This window comes from Arachis ipaensis, chromosome B04 (genome assembly GCF_000816755.2).
Source record: "Arachis ipaensis cultivar K30076 chromosome B04, Araip1.1, whole genome shotgun sequence".
NCBI classification, from domain to species: domain Eukaryota; kingdom Viridiplantae; phylum Streptophyta; class Magnoliopsida; order Fabales; family Fabaceae; genus Arachis; species Arachis ipaensis.
In genome coordinates, this window is record NC_029788.2 from 82510725 (window position 1) to 82528323 (window position 17599).

Below are 17599 nucleotides of genomic sequence, written 5' to 3' on the forward strand. Positions count from 1 at the left end.
ACATATCATATACCAAAAGAAAATAACTTAATTAAGTAGTTATTATTATTATTAGGATAAAGTATATTTTTTGTCTTTAAAGTTTGGCAAAAAATTTTAAAAATACCTTTTAAGTTTTGTTTTGTTTCAATTTTGTTATAGAAGTTTGCGATTTATACCATGGCAGCTAATTTTTCAAAAAAATTTATGACCAATTCAATAATAATTTTATAAAAACAACTTTTAACACAAGTATAGTAAATCAAGTATAATTTTCATGTATTTTTGTTGGATTGATCTTAAATTTTTTAAAAATTTAGCTATCGTAAATATATTCGATGGAAATCGAAACTTTTTAGAACAAAATAAAAACAAAATAAAATTTAAAAATATTTTTAAAATTTTTACTAAATTTCAAGGACAAAATTGTGGTTTACATTCATGATTTGCATAAATTTCTTTGAGACAAAATTGTGATTTGGTTCTACCATTTATGATGTTTAGTCTATATGGTTTACATATAGTAAAAGGGGATGTGCATGTAACAAAATTTAATTTAGGAGATTTTTGTAACTTAGATTTTTTTTTTTTTATTTTATGTAAAAAAAATCCTATGATATGACTTTGCACTTGAACTGTATAAAATAAACCATTGTCTGTTCAAAAATTATATATATGTTTAGTTTTACCATTAATTCAACACTTGTATTATTTAGTCTTGTTTGGTATAATAAGTAACTATGCATGCACACCATGATTATTATATTCCAGAGACATACAAGATCAACGTGACTCAAGGAAAGACTTACTTGCTCCGAATGATGAATGCTGCACTCGATAGCCATTTTTTCTTCAAATTAGCAAATCACAGCTTCACAGTGGTTGCCGTTGATGCTTCATACACAGTACCATATCACACGGATATCGTTGTCATTGCCCCTGGACAAACCGTTGATGCTCTTTTCACAGCAAACCAATCCAACGGTTCATACTACATGGCTGCCTCTCCTTACAATGTCGGTGTGCCAGCGTTTGACAAAACGACAACACGTGGCATTGTCGTTTACGGCAATGATGAAAATGAAACCACCACACCACCCGTGATGCCAGTTTTACCAGTCGTCAACGACACAGCAACGGCTTTTACGTTTTATAGTAACCTCACAAGCCTAGTGGGGGCCCCACATTGGGTCCCTGTGCCACTTAACGTGGATGAGCGAATGTTCATCACTGTTGGATTAGGCTTAGAACATTGCCCCGAGGGTGCATCGTGTTCAGGTCCCAATGGAGAAAAATATTCTGCAAGCATGAACAACGAGTCTTTTGTGCTTCCTAAAGGAAGAAGGTTCTCGATGTTAGAAGCTTTCTATTACAATATGAGTGGCGTGTTCACTACTGATTTTCCTGACCATCCAGTATGGTTTGACTTCACAAACGAAAGTCTAAGTGATGACGCGGCAATCATGTATGCTCCCAAATCAACCAAGTCGAAGAGACTTAAGTTCAATTCAACGGTGGAGATTGTATATCAAAATACAGCACTTCTTTATGAGATAAATCATCCCATGCACATTCATGGTTATAGTTTCTATGTTTTGGCCCAAGGCTTTGGAGATTTCAATCCTAGGCTTGATCAAGCAAAGTATAATTTGATTAATCCTCAAATACGCAACACAATTGCTGTGTCTGCTGGAGGATGGGCTGTCATCAGATTTCAAGCAAATAATCCAGGTACCTACTTTGTATTCTCCCTTTTTTTCGGTTCTTAAGATTTGCTTTTTAAGTTCAAAAAGTAAGTGTCGTGGTTGCATTAGTTTCATAAAATTATAATTAACTAATAAGGTTGGAATAGTATTACAGTAACTATGTAACACACTAATATGGCTAGCTATACATTCATTGTTTTCCCAATGTGTATATATTTTACAGGGGTATGGTTTGTACATTGCCATGTGGATGATCACTTGGAATGGGGACTAGACATGACTTTTGAGGTTGAAAATGGACCAACTCCTTCAACTTCACTCCCTCCACCACCCATTGATATGCCTGAATGCGATATCAGTGCCAACATGTACAAGTGCATTCTTGAAACCAACAACACGTCATGTTTTCTCTAAGAATTTGTTGTTAGTTATTTCGATTATCTTAATATTTTTTTTTAGCATTTTAAAGGATTTTCATACCATGCTATGATAATAAAAGGCAAAATTGCTATTTTGCTACTTTAGTTTGGTTCCTACCTTTTGCAAAGATAACGAACTTATGAATTTCGGAGACCCTAACTTGAGTAATGTTGATATTAGGTTGGGTTACTTGTAAAAATATTTCGATACCTAAGTCAGTATGTAGTGTTTGAGGTGATAAAGTGAATAATACGTTATCCGTTGAGTTTTTTCTTTTTTTTGTTCATTATTCTATTTTACCAATGTAACGTTACACTACAAAAAAAATACGTTTTAGCGATAAATTTTTAGTGGCAATAACATAATGGCCACTAATTCCTTAATTTAAGTTATGTTTTTGCGGTAATTATATATTTGCCATTATTACTATATGTTATAGTGGCCATTATTACTATTGCCAAAAAATTATTATCTTTTATTATTTGTAATTTTAATTTTTTTAAATTATTATAGTGGCCATTATCTTTATTGCCGCTATTCTTTATTATTACTTTTTCTTTATTATCCCTAAATCAAAATTGAAAAACGGAGAGAGAGAGAGAAAAAAATTGGAAAAGGAAGAGAAGTATTAACACCGGGTTAATTCGCGTACTTTCCTCCATCGGCGATCACCACCGCCATAACCGTTGCCATCGCCGACAGCTGCCTCCATCATCCTACTCCTTGGACCTCATTTCCATTCGATCTACCTCAGATCCGCATCACCGTCATCGTTTGTTCATCTCAGATTTACGTCGCCAAGGTCTTCCAGCCACCGTTGCTGCTCTTGTCACAACACCACACCTTAGCCGCTTGCACCGCCGCCATTCTTGCGTGTAGACGCACAAGATCGTCGCTGCCGGTAGGTCTTCTCCGTTTATTTTTTCGATATAGCTTTCAATATTTAGAAGCCTGTGATTCTATCTCTGTATTATTACTTTTGCTATGTTTGCTTGCTTGATCCTAATAAATCTAGAGGATCAAGCTAAAATCGAAATGTTTCAGATCTTAATTTTTTGTTTGCTCTGTCTTCTCTGTTCTTGCTTGCTTGATCTGCCATTCTTGCTTTCTTGTTCCGTTTATATTTAGATTTTAGATCCTAATTTTAAGTTTTTGAAATATTTTCTGTAGAGTTTCATTAAGATTATGTTTGCATTATTGCTCAGAATATAAAACTATTTCTAATTCTGTGGTTTTTCTAATTCTATGATTTTTAGAATATCATCCCTATACTTGGATGCAAGTTCAGAAAATGGATAACAATTATGAGCTGGTTAAAAATTAGATTGACTGATTCTGAACTAATTTAGAGCTTATTCAAAACTAGAAAACTAGTCCATAATCAATATTGAAACTACATGTTTTTCTTTCACTTAAAAGTTGAGTTATCCATAACCAATATCGAAAAATACAAAGATAAACATGAGGATGATTGGAGATATCTTGCTGTTACTGCTTTTCTTGTTAAATGTGTGGGTTACAGGTAGAAGAAACACCAATTTGTTACTTGATTCTATTTCAGTTGAACTCTGAACATAATTTCATGGAAAAAAAACTCAAACTTACTTCCATGTTGTATACTTTTCAGGATATCTATTTGTTTTGTTGTTGTTGCCTGTTCAGATGCTACACTTATGTTACGGGCTTTAGTTTTGCCCTTCCGCCTATGGTATATACTGTTGCTCCTACCTAACTCTTATCATAATGTTGTTCCATGCTTTTTAATCATTTGTTATGTTTTAACATGGCTCCCTTTCCATTGGCAAGTTTGATGTTGCTTTGTTAGTTCCTTTACTAGCCCCAGTTTTGTCATTGCAACATACCATTTCCCCATATCTAGGCCTTTTAAAGGTGAGAATTTTCTTGATGTGAGGATGGAAAATGTTCTGTACCACCTGTTTCATTCTTTTTATTGTGAATCTGAAAGTTTGTTTATTACAATACTCTTTATTAGTTTGTCTTTTATAAATATTTAGGCAGTTGTTTTGTAATTAGGTATTATTTTGTGGCATGTTTAGTGTGTGACAATGCCAAACTAGAATTAACAAGATTATGGCATTCCTATCTCACATTTCACTCTGCTCACTAGAATAATTTTAGATGTCCTTGTACATCTTTTTGTCAAATATCTAATTTCCTGGTTTAATTTTGTTTGTATTGTGTCTTTACTTGCTTCTGTAGAAAATACTCAATTTGGTTTGATATCTCAATTTGAATTTGAATGCTGCAGTTATAACCCTCTTGAAAGGAGAAAGGTTTGTAAGGGAGGAAGAGAAGGTGGCAAGAAATCAGCCCAATCACAAGACTTCACCAAGGCTTCTTTAGCACCGAAATCTCACTCTTCTCATCCTACTCGAAGAAATGAAGTGTCGTCTACAAATGCTGCTGAAAGTCAAGCTGCAAAGAGGTCCTCTTCTTCTGGTGGCCCTTCTTATGATGTAAAGGTGTGTGTCTTTTTTTTTTTTTACAATCTAAAATTTATGAAAGCAATAGTAAAGTGCATTTATCTTTACTAATTCAAAATCAATGTCGATAACTGAGCTGAAGCTATCCATCAATAGCCTTGAGAAGGAGCACAATTTCTACTTTACGAAATTGAGGGATATTGAGATACTCTGCCAAACACCAGAGATAGAACGCTTATCGGTATTGCAATTAGTATGATTCTCTGGTCTGTTAGTGCATTAGTCTCTTGATTAATAGGTTTGATGGAAGTAACCTGATTCATGGTTCAATTGTTTTTTCTTTTATTAATTATTCAATGCAGGTAAATGTAATTCCTAGTGGGAAGTTCAAATGAAGGTAAGTACAATGCTTTAATGTATTCATTCATTTATCACTCCAACATAGGTGATATGTTATTTAATACTGCTATGTATAATGTATTCATTCTAATAACTTGTGACTTGGAAGACATGTCTTAGAATTTGAAATCTCACAAGCATTCCAAGGAAAAACCTGATAAGATAATTAAGCCACGAAACTTCCTTTTAGGTATAAATTGAATAAATTATTTCACTTTTTTTTCTAAATATTTTTGTATAGTAGACCTTCACATCATCACTCAGCCTCTCTTTTCATTTGTTTTGTGCACACCACCAAATATAGGAGAATGTGTACAATTGATATTCATGAATAAAAGAAAAATTTAAACACAAATGGAGTTAGTATATAAAAATTAAAACTATAAATGCTTGCTGCACAAATGCTGGTTGCAGGGTGCACATGACCCCACACTAAACTGAGATAGCATTATATGAGAATCTCTATAAAAAATGAGATCAACTAATTGTATTTCGATGATAAAACTATGTATGTGTTTTCATTTCAATTTAAATCGAGCTGTGTTGGTTGCCGATAACATATGTGAAGTATGATTAGCCATTGATTAGAGATTAAAAAGAAAAATAAGTTGGATTGAATTTCAGCTTGTAAAGCAAAGGAAATACGTCAAGCTAATAGAATTATTATTCCATCAGTTAATCTTGTGAAACAAACTTTGTAAGCAACATTTCTATGTACTTTTTCATTTAGGGGCGTTGCAAAAATTGCTCCTTCTCTTATTGCTGGAAACTCCATTGTGCTCAAGCCTCCAACTCAAGTAATCAATCATATCCTCCATTCACATAGTTCATGCCATTGAAAGAAAGTGCAACACTTAATTCTTTTTTCAGGGAGCTGTTTCTGCTCTTCACATGGTTCATTGCTTTCACTTGGCTGGTTTTTCCAAAGGCCTAAGCAACTGTGTTACCGGCAAAGGCTCAGAGATCGGTGACTTCCTTAGATTGCATCCAGGTGTGAACTGCATAAGGTGAGTGAGAGTTTAATTTGTTCCCTTGTAAATTCTGATATGAATCATGCTGCCATTAAAAAAAATTGACTTTTACTTTCTTGGTGTGTGTGTGTGAGAATAGCTTCACTGGTGGAGACACGGCATTGCAATTTCAAAAAAGGCAGTGATGATTTCCCTGCAAACGGAGTTGGGAGGAAAAGATGCATGCATTGTACTTGAGGATGCTGATCTTGATCTTGGTTCCTTAAACTCAAGGATATAGCGGTACGAGCATATAGAACTTTTTTTTCAAGTATAGAATTTTGTGTTCATGTATATATACACTTATTTAGCTGCATTCATTAAGAATGATATGTAAAATGTTTGTAACCATTATGTATTTTCTAATGAAGTTGTAAAATGTTTCTTACATAGCAACATTTATCTCTAATCATAGACTTAGTGGCTTACTTGAAAAGAACAGTAATATAACACAATTTTTTATATATAATCCCTTATTTTGATCTTATTAATTTCCTTTATAATAGGATTATGATCATTATACTTTTTCATGTAGGCAGCCATGATGAATTAAGATATGAACCCATACACTCAACTTGCACAAGTGGAAGGAGATAATAGCTGAGTCTCTGAGATATTAGTGAATTTATTAATGAATGTATATAGTTACACAAGTTTATAGGTTTGTAGCATTTTTTGTTATTTAGATTTGTAACATGATTTATTACTTTTCAAGAAAAATTTATGTATCAATATTTTTGAGTTTAATAAAATATCTCATTTTGTAGTAATTAATTTTAGTATATTTATATTATGTATAATAATAATTGTTGGCAAAAATAATTGAGATTCTAAAAAAAAAAATGATAGTTCGTTGCTTCTAAGAAAATGAGTATAATATAATTAAAAAAGGTTTTAAGATTTTAGCGGCTATAGTAATGGCAATTAAAAGTAAATAACATTATAATTTTAGAATTATTTTTAGTGGCCATATAAATTGTCGGTAAAATAGGTTTTGGCGGCAATAGTAATGGCCGCTAAAAATAAATAACGTTGCAATTTTATAATTATTTTTGGTGGCCATATAAATTGCCAATAAAATGGCCACTAAAAGTTATATATTTTTTGCGGCCATTAAAAAGGTCTTTACCAGCAAATGTTATAATTGCCGCTAAAATCTTTTAGCGGCGAAGCATAAGACGGCTAATGTTTAATTGCCGGTATACGTATTAGCGGCTATTTTTATTGCCGCTAAAAGTAAAATAAATGGCCGCTAAAAGTGATTTTTCTTGTAGTGTAAGTACCGTTGGATTTACTAGTGAAATAACAAAAATAATCTGCAGATAATATATTTACCAGCGAATTTTTCATCAGAATTAATTCGATGGTATAACTCTTGCCGGTAACCAACAACCGTCGAAATTTTCAATCTACCAATAGTTACCGTCGGATTCTGCAACGGATTCTTTTTTTAATCTGTCGGTAATTACCGATGAAAAAGTTCTGCCGGTAGTTTTGACGATCCGCTATTTTCTTTCCCACCTAATTACAATTAGATTTTGCCCCAGGTAAATTCGACGGTAAATCTAGTTTTTATTTTTATTTTTTTTACACAATAGGTGGTCAAATTCTTTGTTTTATTTATTTAAATTTATTTTTTCACAATTAGTAGTCAAACTCTAAATAATAGAAACCAAATATGGTAGATTAAATATCAAGTGTACAAAAAAAATATTAAAAGTAAAAAACTAGAATATACAATTAAACAATTTACAACAAAACTCTAATCACTAAAGATCCTAACAGTCATCATCATCGTCGTCGTCATCCCCCTTCTAAGAAAATAATTATAATATAACTAAAAAAAGTCTTAAGATTTTAGCGGCAATAGTAATGGCAACTAAAAGTGAATAATATTATAATTTTAGAATTATTTATAGTGGCAATATAAATTGCCGGTAAAATGGGTTTTGGTAGCAATAGTAATAGCCACTAAAAGTGAATAACATTACAATTTTAGAATTACTTTTGGTGGCTATATAAATTGCCAAGAAAATAGCCGCTAAAAGTTATATACTTTTTGCGGCCATTAAAATGGTCTTTACCGGCAAATGTTATAATTGCCGCTAAAACCTTTTAGCGGCAAAGCATAAGACGGCTAATGTCTAATTGCCGGTAAATGTATTAGTGACTATTTTTATTGCTACTAAAAGCAAAATAAATGGCCGCTAAAAATAATTTTTCTTGTAGTGTTATTAGGTATTTATTGTCTTTAATGTACACTTTTAATACTATGATTTGGCATTTATGCAAGTTAATGACTTATCCGTCTTGATGACATATACTTATTTACCTTTAGTGAGATCGTAACATAGTATTCTCATTTAGTCGCGTTCTTGATATGCTATCTTTGTCTAGAACAGTGCCTCAACTCAAGTTTTTTTTTTACTTAATGACTTTGTTAAGAATACCCGAGTTTAATGGATTAAATTTAAACAATTTGTTTTTTATTTATCTTAAACGCTAAAAATCTTTGAGAAAACCTTTCAATTTTCGAATAGTTACGACCCTTGATTCTTGAACTTTCAAGTAACTTCTCTATGTGTAAAGTAATTTCTCTCTCCATTAATCAATGTCACATTATTTTTCAATTTAATACACTTTACTTTAACTTCTACTTTCACTCTAAAACTTCTCTTTTTACTTTTCAAGAAGAAACTCCGAGGTTCCATCTCTTATCTCATCAGAAACTTCTCCATTTTTTACGTGTTTATTGCAATTTCACAGGAAAAGAAGTGTCATCTTCTTTCTTTATTTTCATCAATTTAGCTAAAACTCTTCGCTTTTTCAAGTAAAAAAGATTTTTTTTTCTCTTTTTTTTAATCTTTTCAAGGAATCCTACCACATATTCAAAGAAAGTTTTTTAAAGTTGAAAAAGTAGAAGGCACTACTCCTTTTTTCATGACTTTGAAAGATGAAAAGAGATTTAACCTTTATTGGAATTATAATAATGTATCTTCACCAAAAATTTAACTTCATGGTGTTAATGCTTTCGAAAAGACGAGCATCCAAATGCTTCTAGAGCTATGGAATGAACGAACCCTTAGCCTGAGAAATATCCTAAGTGACGAGTATGTTGCTCAAAACGCTATTGATAAAGTTTAATACTTTTTAATGCACTTTATTCTTTTTAATAAATTTTATTATTTTTTGACTTTACCATGTTACAAACTCTCCTTCTTCCTTTCTCTTCAGTCATAATGAGCAACCTTCTCTATCCACCGAGATTCAATATACGTGCTAGTTCCAAAATTCGCAAATTAGATGACCTCTCTCCTACCAAATGTGCCTTAGAATAGTTAAACCCTAAGTTTATGTTGAGCATTTGGCTTTATCTTCGAGATTTACATAGACTTTGATCCTAAATTTGTTAAAGAGAATGTAATAGTTGAGCATTATGTTGTGCCTTATTTTGATAAATTTAGTTTAATTATAGTTATTAATGTTGTGGAAGTTTTAAAAAAAGGGCATCTTCGGATATTAATAAATTAAATCATGATATATATTTTGTATTTATATTTGGGAATTAAGGTACGTGAGACCATAGTTAGGATGACGATTTGGCCTTATGGTTTGACTTTGTGAGTACTATTTTATTTAGTTTCAAATGAAATTTATTTTGAAGTCCTTAAACCTAATTTATATTTACTAATCTTAAGTTCTTCATTGATAGGTTGGCACCGAATAACAATACGTGTACACAGGAGTAAATGTGTTTAAGATGATGTACAACCACCCCTAGTCGAGTTACAAGAAGATCCCTACTGAGACCAGAAAATGATGGTTTCATAAGTAAGCGGTAAAATCTCTACATATTCAAACTTTAGTTAGTTTCTATCATTATTTTTGTTTAATTATGTATTTTATTTCGATTAAATAGTGCTAAATATTTCCTTGTGCAAGAGAAATTTATATGGGAGAAGACTTACGATGCTATCATCAAGAAGATCTTCAACCATCGCATGGCTCACTAGCTAGCTTCAACAGATGCTTGAGTACGTACACGAGAGGCACAACCACCTTATTCAGTGGCTCCGCCTGAACATTAAGAAGGCCTTCTACATATATTGGAAGACTGATGACGGTTCAGGAGTCACTGAGCCACACACAGGGCCAACAGGGCATCAGGCAGGTCATAAAAGTATACTGGCAGGTTAGCAACTTTTATGAAGACAAAGGTCAAGCTGGTATGTAACTTGTTTTATTTTGTTAAGTTTGTTTTATCATTGACATATAATGTAATTATCACTTGAGTTAACGTATTGTTTCAATATATGCGGTCTAAGTCGATGGATCGTGATGTGACGATAGTGGAGACCTTCAAGTATACTCACACCTTGAAAGAGAACAATGAGAGATTTACCGACCAGCGGTCTGCAGATTATTATGTAAGAAAATGTAATAGTTTAAATCATAACAAATATTCATTTTCAATTAACTGTCATCCTAATTACTTTTGCATATAATGTGACACGCACGAATCCTACATGCAGATGATGCCTAGGCATCTTTAGTAGTTTTTAGGATTCTTTTTCATTATTTTTCTTAGATTTTAATCAAATTTCTTATGTTTTATAGTGGAATTTCAAAATTAATCAATTGTTTGAGATTGTTTTAGTATTATTGTGTTTTTAGGAGTTTTTGTTCTCAAAATAATCAAGTTTTAACAAAGAAAATACAAATACGGTCCAAGGAAGGGCTAACTGGGCCTAAAAAAAGCAAAACTGAATGCCCAGCCTTCAGACATGAATGCCCGGCGGCCTAACACACATGCCCGGCGGCTACACTACATGCCCGACATCAGCAGCTCATACGCCCAGCATCCATCAACCAAAGCCGGGCGTCCATGTATCCTTGGAAGATCAATTGAGCCAACGCCGAAGTTCCCCTACACACGCCCAATGCTCGACTCCTCAACTTCCCAGGATGCAATACTTAAGGCCCAATTTCAAATATATAAATCATTAGAAGCCTTGATCACATCCGAAGATTGAAGATTCAAGGGATTAATTATTGTTAGTTCCTTCTAGAAAGATAAAGATTTGATTGTTAGAATTTGTTTCTAGATTAGATTTGAACTATTGTTAAGATTTGATTTGAATTCAAGTAGGAAGTTATCTTATCATTCTTCAAGATAAAATTAGACTTAGTTTTAAATTTTAATTTTAGATAGAACTTAGGTTATAAATAAGTGAACAAGGTTCACAGAAGGGGGAATCAGATCGTACACTATCTCTCTTCATTAAGATTAGTTTCTTCTTTATCATAAGTCACTAAACCTCTACTGTTGAAGGTTAGGAGCTCTGTTTGTTTTACGGAGTTATAAATAAACCATGGAAACAATGGGAATAATGGCGATAAGCGAGGGTCCAATGATGCTTGCCTCTTTCCTAAAGGTTCACCCTATGACCTTCAAGGGAACTATAAACCCCACTGAGGCGGATGATTGGATCTAGGCAATGGAATGGGCACTGCAGGCTCAGCAGGTTTCCGAGGAAAAATGGGTCGAATTCGGGACTTATCAGTTACAAGGTGAGGCCCAGTATTGGTGGCAGGGAACACGACGTATTCTGCAGCCAGATAGAGCTATGGTACCATGGGAAGTGTTCCGAACAGAGTTCTACAAAAAATATTTTCCCAGTTCAGCTAGGAACGCCAAGGAGCTTGAGTTACTGCAGCTGAAACAAGGCCAAATGACCATCGAGGAATACACTAATAGGTTTGAGGAATTGTGCCGCTTTTCCTGAATCTGTCAAGGAGCTCTTGAGGATTTCGCTGAATGAAAATGTATCAAATATGAAGGAGGCCTTTAGAGTGATATTCTAAGCTCTGTTGCACCAATGGATATCAGGGTATTTTCTGAACTCGTGAATAAGAGTAGGGTGGATAAGGAGTGTCTGAGAAAGGTGGCATTAGATAAGGGTGATCACCGAGCCTCTGTTAGGGGAGATCAAGGAAGAAATTTTGCGCCTAGAGGTCAAGATTTCAAGCGAGGCGGCAATATTCCACAGCAACATCAAGGTCAGAATAACTTCCGGAGGTTCAACAATAACAACAATCAGGGAAGAGGATATGGAAAACAGGCTCAGTTTCTGCAAGACGATTTGACTTGTAGAAGGTGTAGAAGGTACCACCCGAACACTCCATTTAGAGCCAGTTGGGATGTATGTTATTACTGTGGGAGAGCCGGGCATATGTCCTGGAATTGCCTGGAAAAGAAGAGTCAAGAAGCTAGAAGAGCTCTGTAGGTGGGAAAAGTGTACACCATGGCAGCGGATAGTGCTGAGGGCACAGATGCTTCGATTAGAGGTAACGGTGAATTAGTAATTGAAATTTTGACTGCCTTGCATGATAATGACCTGTAGTACTCATCATAATGCATTACCAAATTGTGAAAATTGTGATTCCCAAGGGAATGATCGAATGATGACTTTCAATTGGTGAGACAAAACGGCGCTTGGTTTGCTTAGATGGAGTGACTAGGTTCTTAGAGAATAATAACTAGAGTTATGTTGTAGAAGAGGATTGAAAAAGTAAGCATACAACTTGAGTCATAGATTAGGGATCGGGAGTGCTAGGAGTGGTGCGACGACACTATTAGAATTAGAACTTAGGAGCTTGAGGGAGTGTGAAATAGAAGACGGAATTCGTTCAATCAAGTGTTCTTGGTATGAAGCACACGTTATGTCGAGGGAAAAGAAGATAACAACAGGATGAATGATATGTGAGGGAGCGCATTAACAGATCTCAGTGAGTCAACCTAGTTTTTCCTTTGGTAACTTACACTGGGAGTCCATCTTAAATTCCTTCTTGAGTAATGAACTAATTAACTTTCCAATCCTATTTTTCCTACTTGCGTGAGTCTCGTTTCTCCCAAAAGGAGCTTGAGCCTGTCCTAGAGTAATCGTGTAAATCCTTGAATCTTAGGACTTACTATAAGTGAGATTGCTCTTTTTAGTGAACTTGCATTCTGTTGACAATCCGCTAAGAATTATTTAACTTGATGCACTTCATCCCCTCTCCATTAAGCTTGGACTTCAATCCTCTCTTTGGAGTACACCTTAGTTCACTTCTTTTGCATTTTTGCTAATCTCTAATACTTGCTTCAATCACCACATAAGACATCCTTTTATCTTCCAGCGAGTACTGTTTGTGTAAATCAATCACCTTTGGGCTTTATATCTGTTCGGACTTAGTTAAGCATCACACACAATTCTTAGGCATAACCATCAGGATACCGTGATGACGCCTCAGTACGAAAACTATGAGCTGTAATCGAAGGGTTGATACCATTGAGTAATCATGAATCATATGACAAGTCTACTTACTTTCTACCTATCGGAGAGGACTATCCATCGAGGGAGTTGATGTAAGACCCCAAATTTTTAAAATTCAAATAATTGTCTATTTATAAATTATTATATTATATTTAGATATAGTTTTTAAAAAAATTATTTTTAACAAAAATAATTAAATAGAATTTTATGATTATTGAAATTTAATTTAATTATTATTTATTTTATTAAATTTAAATTATTTATCAAAAATAATTTGATAAAACAAAAATAAAATTGATTATTATTATTATTATTATTATTATTATTATTATTATTTTTTAACCTTATGTATTACTATCTTAACTTATCCTATGTTCTTTGAATAACACTATTACCTAATAATATTTAACCCATCATTCTTCATGACCGAAAGACTAGGAAAACTAAATGAGATCAAGCCAAACGTGGCTTGTGTACCAATACATATATATATATAAAGGTGACACCTAATCACCCTTTCTTTGTCCAAATCATCATCAAATCCATTAAGCATGTTCATTATGCAATAACCGAACTTGCATGTATCCAAACAAGAAGAGAGAGTGGCCGAAGTTCATGTGAAAACCGTGAGTTCCTTTTAATTTTCATTTTCGATTCTTTTTTTATTCATAATTCTAATAAAAAATCTAATCCGATTAAAGTGTTCGTATCTTCCTCTTTTACGTGTTGATGTCATTTTTGTTCGGTGAAAATTAACGGTGACATAGCTCTTCTTCTCCTTAGATTCGGTCAACTGGATTTCTAGGAGGCACAGATGATTTCTGACGCTTTCCTCTTCAGCAGCTCGGTCAGAAAGTTTTTCCAGAACTTTCGTTGATTTTAATTTCATACGGAGGTAGGGGGTTTTGTTTTTAAAAATTACAAGTTTTTAATTTAAGAATGCCAAAAAGCTTATTGAGTAATTGCAAATAATTTACACGTGTTTTGTGTGTCTAATTGATGAGAATTGGTTGTAATTGTGAGTGTTGGTCAATTTAGTGTTGCTTGTTAAATTAAAATGTGATTTGAGTTTATGAATTGAATTTGAATTGAGACTGTGTTTGATGCTGGAATTTATGGTTATGAAAGTGGATGGTAACTGATTTTGGTTTAGTATGATGATGAATAGGTGTTGATGAAGGGCTGGTAAAAATACGTAAAAATGTGATTTTGGGTAGTATTAAATGTTAAACGAGTATGGTCGGAGGGATTTGTAAAGTTTGAATGAAGAAATAACTTTCCTTTAATTTCAAAAGCAAAAGATTTGAAACGGGCTAATTTTATTGAAATAGAAAGAGGTTTAGCTTTAAAGAAAATGATTTGATATTTTGAACGGTGTGAATATTGAAAATGATTTGTTACTTGAAAATGTTTTGAGAAGGGTTTGAAAGGTGGTTAGGTTGGGACCCTGGAAGGGTGGCATAGTCCGAATTTTAAAGGAAATGCTGCCAACATTTTTATAAAACTCTAAAACTTTATTTAAAGTGTTATTTAAAAGCAAATCTGATTTAAGAATATTATTTGATTCCTACTTATTACGAAAAGAGTTTTGTTTTCAATTCGGTTTATTAAGAAAAGTATAATGTTTTAGATTCAATCTTTTAAGAAGGGATTTTGCTTTAAGTTATGTTTTGAGTTCGGTATGATCAAAAAGAAAAAAAGGAGAAGGAAAAGTAAAAGAAAGAGATAATGAAAGGAATCTCTGCCACAGGAGAGCAGAGAACAAAGACTAAAGGAATATATTGATTAAAAGAATGTCTGCCACAGGAGATCAGATGTGACATTGTTTGGGCTTTAGTGCCAAATGTAAAGTGAGGACGCCCACACACTGAGAACTGTTTTCCAGATGTACGCTTATTGATTTGGAAAGTCACACTGTATGCGGCCTAGCCGTACGACTTATAAGCACACTGTATGCATCTGGAAAACCATATCTGGGACTTGTGCCCAGGTAATGTCGGAAGCGGGTAGGCAACTGACACATGAGCTCATGGCCTGCGTTAGGGATAGTCATGCATTATGTTGTTTGCACATTTGCATTTGATTGCGCTTGCTTGTCTTATTTCTTTATGATTGTGCTGTTTGCCTTGTTGTAACTTGTTTGTACATTGAATTGAATCTCTTGCTTGTACTATTTATTTGAGAATGTATTAAAGTGATTACGAATTGACTTTTGACTGAAGATTAACTATGCGACTGAGAGACGGGTAATGTGACTAGTTTTATATTTACAATTTGTTGTGAGTTTAGAGATTTTAAAAAGAGGTAATTAGTTAGCTAAAGTAGAACCAAGAGTATTTTCAAAGGGTTTGATAAAAATATAGGTTTATTGAGTAAAGTTAATTATTTGCACTTTATTTTATTACTTTTACGGCATTCCCATTCCCTACTGAGAATGTGTGGTTTGTTCTCACCTCAAAATCTTCCACCCTTTCAGTGACACAGGTTCGGAGATTCAGTAAGAAGCTGCAGACGATTAGTAGATTTACTTGTGATTCTTATTGTTTTTATAGAGTTCCCTCGTCCTTGTTACTTCAGGGTTTTTATTTTATCCAAAGGGATAGGTATTGTATTTGAGTTTTACATTGAATTTAATCGTATAGCATCTATTATTATTAGTAATTATGTGATTATTATTATTATTTGAAGATCTTTTGTTATGTGATTTTAATTACTAAAATCTTTTTCTGAAATTTTCTTAAAAACTGAAACGCGATATCGACGTAAAGGCTCAATAGTAAATTTATAATAAAGGAAATCAGGTCCGTAACGCCTTACTTTTGGTACGATCATGACGTGCTAAAAGTTAGGGTGTTACAGTTGACGGGAACATATCTTAGGAAATAGTAAGTTTATAATGTACGTTAATCACTTCAGTATCAAATTAACCCCGGAGGGATAGGGAGCCGAAACAATAGAAAGACTAGACGAAATTCGGAGTGAGGTTCTAATGGTATAGAGACAAATAAAGAGGGTGGTACGGATAAGATAATAGAATACCTAAATCATTCGAAGAAGGAGGTTACGCGTATTCAACAATTACTTAAACAGATTGGGATCAGTGAGCAATTAAGATTAAGGGATTACAACCGAGAGGTATTGGGCCAATTGTAGTAATAAAATAGATTAGAGACAGGGATGGAAGAACACACCTAAGAACTTGAACCCGAGAGGAGAAACGACTGCAGCACCTATCTCAGATAACTGAACTTGAATTTTGAGGGCAAAATTTCTAATTAGGTGCGTAGGATGTAAAACTCGAGAAATTAATAAGTAATTAGCTCATAAATTAATAATTAATTAGAGAAATTAAAAATATGAATTTTATAGTTTAATGAGATAGAACTAATTAAAATAAGAATTTTGACACTAAGTTTAAAGAATTTGGCGCCGAACGTGCCGAACTGGGCGAACCGAGCCCGTATTGGGCCCAAGGCCCAACCTAATTCCTTAACAAAAATGAGTTTTAGCTCATCCTCTTCTTTCTTCATTGAAGAACACTGGAAACACAGGAAGGGAGGGAGGAGAATTTACAAACCCTAACCCTCAAATCAAATCAAGATAACTTTTGATCCGGAGCTCCGATTGCTGCACTGTTTGCAGCCACGCGACTGTAGCGTCGAGTTCTACAAAGTCCAGTACGTTGTGAGGTAAGAAAGTCACGCTTTTTTCTCAATTTTTCTCTTCTCAATTTCGAAATTTAGTAGCTTAGAGGTTGAGGTTTTGGTGAATTTGATGTTCTAGGGTCAATCTAACTTGGAGAATTAGCGGGCTTTTGTTTGATTAAGGTACATACAAGGTAAGGATCCTCAAACCCTAGTGAATTCCTTGGTTATTTGTGAATGAGAATTAAGTTGGTGCATGTGAATGTGGTAATATGTGTTAGGTAGTATATATGTGAGATTGGAACTCAATTGAAGAGATTTGATGCTTGTTTAAGCCTTGGGTGCTGAGGTTTCGGTGTTGGAGGCTTGTGACCTCGCCAATTTAGGTATTTTTAGCTTAGGAGAGAAATCGGCCAAGGGATGGTTTTGGTTTCTCGTATTTAATATATAATGTCTTGTGAAAACTTAGGCTAGACGACTTAGGATAAGTTGATTTATAAGTGTTGGAATTTAATTGGTAATTTAGTTGACAATGTATGTTTGATTTGATGAGGAATGATAAATTGGTTGGTTTTATGGCATGAATATAGTTGATGTGGTTAAATAGTTTGTTGAATGATGATTTTGATGGTGATGAATGAGAAAAATGAATAAGAATACATGAATCTTGATAAAGTGAGA

At 33.7% G+C, this 17599-nt stretch overlaps 2 protein-coding genes and 1 non-coding gene across 9 annotated transcripts in view; all 3 read left to right on the top strand.

Moving 5' to 3' along the window:
* Positions 1-2375, top strand: part of LOC107637847 (laccase-7-like) — an 11639-nt gene extending 9264 nt beyond the window's left edge. Inside the window, exons 5-6 of the mRNA XM_016341129.2 lie at positions 751-1710; positions 1909-2375. Of these exons, the coding sequence (XP_016196615.1) occupies positions 751-1710; positions 1909-2099 (1151 nt within the window). The 3' untranslated portion in view covers positions 2100-2375. The remainder of the gene's footprint in view (positions 1-750; positions 1711-1908) is intronic.
* Positions 2667-6632, top strand: LOC107639440. 7 transcript variants are annotated; one of them, XR_001620136.2, is made up of 9 exons: positions 2667-3006; positions 3733-3813; positions 3912-3995; positions 4375-4790; positions 4912-4946; positions 5679-5745; positions 5819-5955; positions 6059-6201; positions 6494-6632. It is a non-coding gene; the product is annotated as an uncharacterized LOC107639440 (transcript). The 7 variants fall into 7 exon arrangements; XR_002361249.1 differs by lacking the exon at positions 3912-3995 and having other exon boundaries at positions 2669-3006; XR_002361252.1 differs by lacking the exons at positions 3733-3813; positions 3912-3995 and having other exon boundaries at positions 2672-3006; positions 4375-4588; positions 4692-4790.
* On the top strand, positions 11457-12245 carry LOC107636630. The gene is made up of 2 exons (XM_016340127.1): positions 11457-11716; positions 11849-12245. Exons 1-2 carry the CDS (start codon positions 11457-11459, stop codon positions 12243-12245), a joined length of 657 nt encoding a protein of 218 aa, XP_016195613.1.

What these genes read in the sequence shown, in the direction of transcription:
- LOC107636630 (XM_016340127.1), top strand. Translation starts at nt 11,457, where the DNA reads ATGGAATGGGCACTGCAGGCTCAGCAGGTTTCCGAGGAAAAATGGGTC. An exon ending in ATCGAGGAATACACTAATAG is followed by an intron (nt 11,717 to 11,848) that starts GTTTGAGGAATT and finishes AATGGATATCAG; the next exon opens with GGTATTTTCTGAACTCGTGA.